General features: G+C 47.1%; 1 protein-coding gene across 1 annotated transcript in view; it reads right to left on the bottom strand.

The window, feature by feature from the left end:
* The window catches only part of MTPAP (mitochondrial poly(A) polymerase), a 105,352-nt gene extending 96,320 nt beyond the window's left edge, over positions 1-9,032 (bottom strand). The window contains exon 1 of the mRNA XM_063922035.1: positions 8,838-9,032. Coding sequence (XP_063778105.1) covers positions 8,838-8,945 — 108 coding nt within the window. The 5' untranslated portion in view covers positions 8,946-9,032. The remainder of the gene's footprint in view (positions 1-8,837) is intronic.
* Between the last annotated feature and the right edge of the window lie 283 nt (positions 9,033-9,315).

Here is a 9,315-nt window from a genome sequence, read left to right as displayed (position 1 = left end):
GAATTTGTCGTTCTTTCTGGACATCTTCGAAGTTTTTCCGTGTGGTTTGCTCTTGCTCTGTGAATGCTGCAAAGACACATTTAATCATTAAAGCTCATATCAGACTGTGGACAGCTCAAATCTGTAGTGTTTCATACAAATCATTAATAATAATAGGATAAAATGAAGATAAATGTTACAAAATTACTACATAATCATTGGGGTCGATACAATTTCAGTGTGCTGTTTTAACCGCGCCGGGAAGGAGGTCCTGGAGCTATTCAATTCAGCGCGCTGTTATGTCAGAGAATGCCAGTACTTGCGCCTTAAATCGGCTATTTAGTTGCGAGAACCAGCATTCTCCCACTTAAGTGGCCCGCCGCAATGCTGTGTGCACTGCGCCAAGACACAAAAGAGCACTGCAGCACTAGTTTTGCCAGCCTTCCGCTCGCACCTCAGGAGGGGTGCAAGCAGAAATTCAAGCAGAACAGATATATCAAACCTTCAAAATAGAAAGCGGAGAAGTTGTCCAGAGCAACGATCACTTCTAGCTACAAATTATTTAGGACAGTCAATAAAATGGCAGAAGCTCTGTGGTCGCTACGGTCAATGTCCCCAATTTATCTCTCTTGAAGATTTGATATATTTCCCCAAAAGTCAAGATATATGCTATCCAAGGGACAGGTCTCTAAATAGAGATGTGCACTTGAAATTTTTCGGGTTTTGTGTTTTGGTTTTGGTTCCGCGGCCGTGTTTTGGGTTCGACCGCGTTTTGGCAAAACCTCACCGAATTTTTTTTGTCGGATTCGGGTGTGTTTTGGATTCGAGTGTTTTTTTTAAAAAACACTAAAAAAACAGCTTAAATCATAGAATTTGGGGGTCATTTTGAGCCCAAAGTATTATTAACCTCAAAAACCATAATTTCCACTCATTTTCAGTCTATTCTGAACACCTCACAATATTATTTTTAGTCCTAAAATTTGCACCGAGGTCGCTGGATGACTAAGCTAAGCGACCCTAGTGGCCGACACAAAGACCTGGCCCATCTAGGAGTGGCACTGCAGTGTCACGCAGGATGGCCCTTCCAAAAAACACTCCCCAAACAGCACATGACGCAAAGAAGAAAAAAAGAGGCGCAATGAGGTAGCTGTGTGAGTAAGATAAGCGACCCTAGTGGCCGACACAAACACCTGGCCCATCTAGGAGTGGCACTGCAGTGTCACGCAGGATGGCCCTTCCAAAAAACACTCCCCAAACAGCACATGACGCAAAGAAGAAAAAAAGAGGCGCAATGAGGTAGCTGTGTGAGTAAGATAAGCGACCCTAGTGGCCGACACAAACACCTGGCCCATCTAGGAGTGGCACTGCAGTGTCACGCAGGATGGCCCTTCCAAAAGACACTCCCCAAACAGCACATGACGCAAAGAAGAAAAAAGAGGCGCAATGAGGTAGCTGTGTGAGTAAGCTAAGCGACCCTAGTGGCCGACACAAACACCTGGCCCATCTAGGAGTGGCACTGCAGTGTCACGCAGGATGGCCCTTCCAAAAAACACTCCCCAAACAGCACATGACGCAAAGAAGAAAAAAAGAGGCGCAATGAGGTAGCTGTGTGAGTAAGCTAAGCGACCCTAGTGGCCGACACAAACACCTGGCCCATCTAGGAGTGGCACTGCAGTGTCACGCAGGATGGCCCTTCCAAAAAACACTCCCCAAACAGCACATGACGCAAAGAAGAAAAAAAGAGGCGCAATGAGGTAGCTGTGTGAGTAAGCTAAGCGACCCTAGTGGCCGACACAAACACCTGGCCCATCTAGGAGTGGCACTGCAGTGTCACGCAGGATGGCCCTTCCAAAAAACACTCCCCAAACAGCACATGACGCAAAGAAGAAAAAAAGAGGCGCAATGAGGTAGCCGTGTGAGTAAGATAAGCGACCCTAGTGGCCGACACAAACACCTGGCCCATCTAGGAGTGGCACTGCAGTGTCACGCAGGATGGCCCTTCCAAAAAACACTCCCCAAACAGCACATGACGCAAAGAAGAAAAAAAGAGGCGCAATGAGGTAGCTGTGTGAGTAAGCTAAGCGACCCTAGTGGCCGACACAAACACCAGGCCCATCTAGGAGTGGCACTGCAGTGTCACGCAGGATGGCCCTTCCAAAAAACACTCCCCAAACAGCACATGACGCAAAGAAGAAAAAAAGAGGCGCAATGAGGTAGCTGTGTGAGTAAGCTAAGCGACCCTAGTGGCCGACACAAACACCTGGCCCATCTAGGAGTGGCACTGCAGTGTCACGCAGGATGGCCCTTCCAAAAAACACTCCCCAAACAGCACATGACGCAAAGAAGAAAAAAAGAGGCGCAATGAGGTAGCTGTGTGAGTAAGCTAAGCGACCCTAGTGGCCGACACAAACACCTGGCCCATCTAGGAGTGGCACTGCAGTGTCACGCAGGATGGCCCTTCCAAAAAACACTCCCCAAACAGCACATGACGCAAAGAAGAAAAAAAGAGGCGCAATGAGGTAGCTGTGTGAGTAAGCTAAGCGACCCTAGTGGCCGACACAAACACCTGGCCCATCTAGGAGTGGCACTGCAGTGTCACGCAGGATGGCCCTTCCAAAAAACACTCCCCAAACAGCACATGACGCAAAGAAAAAAAGAGGCGCAATGAGGTAGCTGTGTGAGTAAGCTAAGCGACCCTAGTGGCCGACACAAACACCTGGCCCATCTAGGAGTGGCACTGCAGTGTCACGCAGGATGGCCCTTCCAAAAAACACTCCCCAAACAGCACATGACGCAAAGAAAAATGAAAGAAAAAAGAGGTGCAAGATGGAATTGTCCTTGGGCCCTCCCACCCACCCTTATGTTGTATAAACAGGACATGCACACTTTAACCAACCCATCATTTCAGTGACAGGGTCTGCCACACGACTGTGACTGAAATGACGGGTTGGTTTGGACCCCCACCGAAAAAGAAGCAATTAATCTCTCCTTGCACAAACTGGCTCTACAGAGGCAAGATGTCCACCTCATCATTATCCTCCGATATATCACCGTGTACATCCCGCTCCTCACAGATTATCAATTCGTCCCCACTGGAATCCACCATCTCAGCTCCCTGTGTACTTTGTGGAGGCAATTGCTGCTGGTCAATGTCTCCACGGAGGAATTGATTATAATTCATTTTAATGAACATCATCTTCTCCACATTTTCTGGAAGTAACCTCGTACGCCGATTGCTGACAAGGTGAGCGGCGGCACTAAACACTCTTTCGGAGTACACACTTGTGGGAGGGCAACTTAGGTAGAATAAAGCCAGTTTGTGCCAGGGCCTCCAAATTGCCTCTTTTTCCTGCCAGTATAAGTACGGACTGTCTGACGTGCCTACTTGGATGCTGTCACTCATATAATCCTCCACCATTCTTTCAATGGTGAGAGAATCATATGCAGTGACAGTAGACGACATGTCCGTAATCGTTGTCAGGTCCTTCAGTCCGGACCAGATGTCAGCATCAGCAGTCGCTCCAGACTGCCCTGCATCACCGCCAGCGGGTGGGCTCGGAATTCTGAGCCTTTTCCTCGCACCCCCAGTTGCGGGAGAATGTGAAGGAGGAGATGTTGACAGGTCGCGTTCCGCTTGACTTGACAATTTTGTCACCAGCAGGTCTTTGAACCCCAGCAGACTTGTGTCTGCCGGAAAGAGAGATCCAAGGTAGGTTTTAAATCTAAGATCGAGCACGGTGGCCAAAATGTAGTGCTCTGATTTCAACAGATTGACCACCCGTGAATCCTTGTTAAGCGAATTAAGGGCTCCATCCACAAGTCCCACATGCCTAGCGGAATCGCTCCCTTTTAGCTCCTCCTTCAATGCCTCCAGCTTCTTCTGCAAAAGCCTGATGAGGGGAATGACCTGACTCAGGCTGGCAGTGTCTGAACTGACTTCACGTGTGGCAAGTTCAAAAGGTTGCAGAACCTTGCACAACGTTGAAATCATTCTCCACTGCGCTTGAGACAGGTACATTCCACCTCCTATATCGTGCTCAATTGTATAGGCTTGAATGTCCTTTTGCTGCTCCTCCAACCTCTGAAGCATATAGAGGGTTGAATTCCACCTCGTTACCACTTCTTGCTTCAGATGATGGCAGGGCAGGTTCAGGCGTTTTTGATGGTGCTCCAGTCTTCTGTACGTGGTGCCTGTACGCCGAAAGTGTCCCGCAATTCTTCTGGCCACCGACAGCATCTCTTGCACGCCCCTGTCGTTTTTTAAAAAATTCTGCACCACCAAATTCAAGGTATGTGCAAAACATGGGACGTGCTGGAATTTGCCCATATTTAATGCACACACAATATTGCTGGCGTTGTCCGATGCCACAAATCCACAGGAGAGTCCAATTGGGGTAAGCCATTCCGCGATGATCTTCCTCAGTTGCCGTAAGAGGTTTTCAGCTGTGTGCATATTCTGGAAAGCGGTGATACAAAGCGTAGCCTGCCTAGGAAAGAGTTGGCGTTTGCGAGATGCTGCTACTGGTGCCGCCGCTGCTGTTCTTGCGGCGGGAGTCCATACATCTACCCAGTGGGCTGTCACAGTCATATAGTCCTGACCCTGCCCTGCTCCACTTGTCCACATGTCCGTGGTTAAGTGGACATTGGGTACAACTGCATTTTTTAGGACACTGGTGAGTCTTTTTCTGACGTCCGTGTACATTCTCGGTATCGCCTGCCTAGAGAAGTGGAACCTAGATGGTATTTGGTAACGGGGGCACACTACCTCAAGAAATTGTCTAGTTCCCTGTGAACTAACGGCGGATACCGGACGCACGTCTAACACCAACATAGTTGTCAAGGCCTCAGTTATCCGCTTTGCAACAGGATGACTGCTGTGATATTTCATCTTCCTCGCAAAGGACTGTTGGACAGTCAATTGCTTGGTGGAAGTAGTAAAAGTGGGCTTACGACTTCCCCTCTGGGATGACCATCGACTCCCAGCAGCAACAACAGCAGCGCCAGCAGCAGTAGGCGTTACACGCAAGGATGCATCGGAGGAATCCCAGGCAGGAGAGGACTCGTCAGAATTGCCAGTGACATGGCCTGCAGGACTATTGGCATTCCTGGGGAAGGAGGAAATTGACACTGAGGGAGTTGGTGGGGTGGTTTGCGTGAGCTTGGTTACAAGAGGAAGGGATTTACTGGTCAGTGGACTGCTTCCGCTGTCGCCCAAAGTTTTTGAACTCGTCACTGACTTATTATGAATGCGCTGCAGGTGACGTATAAGGGAGGATGTTCCGAGGTGGTTAACGTCCTTACCCCTACTTATTACAGCTTGACAAAGGCAACACACGGCTTGACAAATGTTGTCCGCATTTCTGTTGAAATACTTCCACACCGAAGAGCTGATTTTTTTGGTATTTTCACCAGGCATGTCAACGGCCCTATTCCTCCCACGGACAACAGGTGTCTCCCCGGGTGCCTGACTTAAACAAACCACCTCACCATCAGAATCCTCCTTGTCAATTTCCTCCCCAGCGCCAGCAACACCCATATCCTCCTCATCCTGGTGTACTTCAACACTGACATCTTCAATCTGACTATCAGGAACTGGACTGCGGGTGCTCCTTCCAGCACTTGCAGGGGGCGTGCAAATGGTGGAAGGCGCATGCTCTTCACGTCCAGTGTTGGGAAGGTCAGGCATCGCAACCGACACAATTGGACTCTCCTTGTGGATTTGGGATTTCGAAGAACGCACAGTTCTTTGCGGTGCTTTTGCCAGCTTGAGTCTTTTCATTTTTCTAGCGAGAGGCTGAGTGCTTCCATCCTCATGTGAAGCTGAACCACTAGCCATGAACATAGGCCAGGGCCTCAGCCGTTCCTTGCCACTCCGTGTGGTAAATGGCATATTGGCAAGTTTACGCTTCTCCTCCGACAATTTTATTTTAGGTTTTGGAGTCCTTTTTTTACTGATATTTGGGTGTTTTGGATTTTACATGCTCTGTACTATGACATTGGGCATCGGCCTTGGCAGACGACGTTGCTGGCATTTCATCGTCTCGGCCATGACTAGTGGCAGCAGCTTCAGCACGAGGTGGAAGTGGATCTTGATCTTTCCCTAATTTTGGAACCTCAACATTTTTGTTCTCCATATTTTAATAGGCACAACTAAAAGGCACCTCAGGTAAACAATGGAGATGGATGGATACTAGTATACTTATGGATGGACGAGCTACAGCCGTGGACTACCGTACTGTGTCTGTAGCTACCTCTGTGTCGGCAGTCGCTGGTCCATCCATAATTGTATACCACCTACCCGTGGTTTTTTTTTTCTCTTTCTTCTTGATACATACTACTATAGTAGCTTACTGTAGCAGTCTGCGGTGCTGCTGAGCTGACCGTGTCCAGCAGGTCCGTCATCAGTCATTACATAATAAATATATATACCTGTCCGGCTGCAGTACTAGTGATAATATAAATAAATATATATATATATATATATATATATATATATATATATATATATATATATATATATATATATATACACACACACACACACACATTATATATATATATATTTATTATCACTAGTACTGCAGCCGGACAGGTATATATATTTATTATGTAATGACTGATGACGGACCTGCTGGACACTGTCAGCTCAGCAGCACCGCAGACTGCTACAGTAAGCTACTATAGTAGTATGTATCAAGAAGAAAAAAAAAAAAAAAAAACACGGGTAGGTGGTATACATATACAATTATATATATATATATATATATATATATATATATATATATATATATATATATATATATATATATATATATATATATTAAACTGGTGGTGATTAATTAAACTGGTGGTCAGGTCACTGGTCACACTATCAGCAACTTGCAAGTAGTACTCCTAAGCAGACAATCACAATATATACTGGTGGTCAGTGTGGTCACAATGGCAGTGTGGCACTCTGGCAGCAGAGTGCCAGCAAAAGTGTGCACTGTACGTTAAAATATGTACTCCTGCTCTCAGACTCTAACTGCTCCCCACTGTCTCCCCCACAAGTCAGATATACAGTCACACTATCACTTCAGCAAGTAGTAGTACTCCTCCTAATGCTCCCCAAAATTACTAAAGTAAATAATACTGCGTCTCTCTCTACTCTAGTCTCACTCTCTATAAACGGAGAGGACGCCAGCCACGTCCTCTCCCTATCAATCTCAATGCACGTGTGAAAATGGCGGCGACGCGCGGCTCCTTATATAGAATCCGAGTCTCGCGATAGAATCCGAGCCTCGCGAGAATCCGACAGCGGGATGATGACGTTCGGGCGCGCTCGGGTTAACAGAGCAAGGCGGGAAGATCCGAGTCGCTCGGACCCGTGTAAAAAAACCTGAAGTTCGGGCGGGTTCGGTTTCCGAGGAACCGAACCCGCTCATCTCTATCTCTAAAGGCACCTACTGTATCTCTATATTGTCATATAAATATCTCATGTAACAATCTTGCAGATGCCATTATTTTCACATGCAAACACCATGCACATCTCATATAATCAGGTGCATACTCACAAAAGCTTATGGCACCTGATATAACTATTAGTGAGCAATTGCTCAGACAAGCTTATCTTATTCTTTAATAAACACTGCTATCATTTTCAGCCAATAAAGAAAAATACATAGCACAATTCTCCATATGTTGGGTGCAGGCCTCCGTATTGACTGTGTTTATGTATGGAGCATTACATGTACCACATCTCTTACTCTGGGGTGTGGTATGGAAGGTATATAATAACTAGATCGACAGGTCAAAAGGTCGACATGCGTTTATGTTTTTTTGGTGTCATTGTCTTCGTAGAGTGACCGGGAACCCCAATTAGTGCAGTGTACCCTCGTATGGCGAGCAAGCTTTGGGCAAGGTTACCGATCCCAACTGTAGTCCGCGTGGGTCGTTAAGTATGAAAAGGTTCAAAAAAAGAAAAATCGTGAAAAACTCATGTCGACCTTTTGACCTAAAACATGTCGACCTAGAGACCCTGTCGACCAATAGTGGTCGACCTAGAGACCGGATCCCCTTACTCTGCATACTGGATTTATTACTAGAAGTGAATAATAAAAACTGTAACATTAAATAGGATAAGATGATGTGTTTATTGCCCTACACCTGTTTAAGCTTCCACCATACCCTGAATTACTTTACCTTGGTGTTTGCATACGGGTCCTTAATCAGATACATTATTAGGAAAGTAGCAGGTCACTTATTACTGTGACACACTCAGCTGCATGTAACCTAGGGCCTGATCGCTGTTGTGCATTTTCGTACAACGTGCGATTATCCATTGACTGCACATGCACCGCAATACGTGTGTGCGTAGCCAAACAGCAACAATATGGTGTGAAAATGTCGATCGCACAGCCATTCGCAAGCTGATTGACAAAAAAACACCATTAGTGGGTGATAATTAGCCGTTTTCTTGTATTGTAACCCAGGGGGTTCCATGTTCTGAACTGTAACCATTTTATATATAGAGAGAGATACACACAACTACACTCATTGAAAGTCCATTCTGGACACACGTTACCAATATATAGTTATTTAGATCACTAGTGCGTGAACCTATTCTGCCCGTTGTCTCGCAGATCACTGACAAGCAAATGGGTAAGTTATCCCCTGTGGAACTACAAGTCTCAGCTGGCACACGCCTCACAGCAGAGCAGATAACATAACAGGCAGCAGGTGACAGTGATTTGGGCACAGGGGCTGGAGCCACACGTGGGTCACTCAGCAGCCAGTGACCTCCAAACTCTCAGCAGCAGGCGGCGCCCCGGCCTCTGCTCACAGCACAGACCCCACCCGCAGCCCGGGCCCTCACCTGCCGCCGCCTCCTCCGCAGCCAGTGCCCGCTGCCGCCTCCCCGCCGCTGAGGTGCTGAGCGCCCGGCCCGTACACCTAAGCGCAGGGCTCAGCCTGATGCAGCTCTCCATGACACTGCCAGGGACTGAGCACCGCGCATGCGTGCGGCCGCTGTTCAGCTACAGGGCCCCGAATGAGCCAAAAAACCTCAGCGGCAGTTTCTCACATTCATACACTCTCATCGTGTATGAGGCAGCAGAATCAGTTAATGACATTTGTGTAAAAATGTGTAAATGTTTTTTCTTTTTTGCTTTTTTGGTTGTAAAAATGTCAATCAGCCGGCATTCGCCTAGCGATCAAAAATAATCTGATTTATTTAGCAGTTTGGCCTCGTGCGCACATTACAATCCGTACACATGTGCAGGTGTTCGATAATCGGCCGCCTTGCAAATTCGCACAACAGTGATTAGGTTTGAATTAGGCCCAATGTCAGTAACTCAC

The sequence above is a fragment of the Pseudophryne corroboree genome, chromosome 5 (genome assembly GCF_028390025.1).
Source record: "Pseudophryne corroboree isolate aPseCor3 chromosome 5, aPseCor3.hap2, whole genome shotgun sequence".
NCBI lineage: Eukaryota > Metazoa > Chordata > Amphibia > Anura > Myobatrachidae > Pseudophryne > Pseudophryne corroboree.
This window is presented reverse-complemented; position numbering and strand designations above follow the sequence as displayed.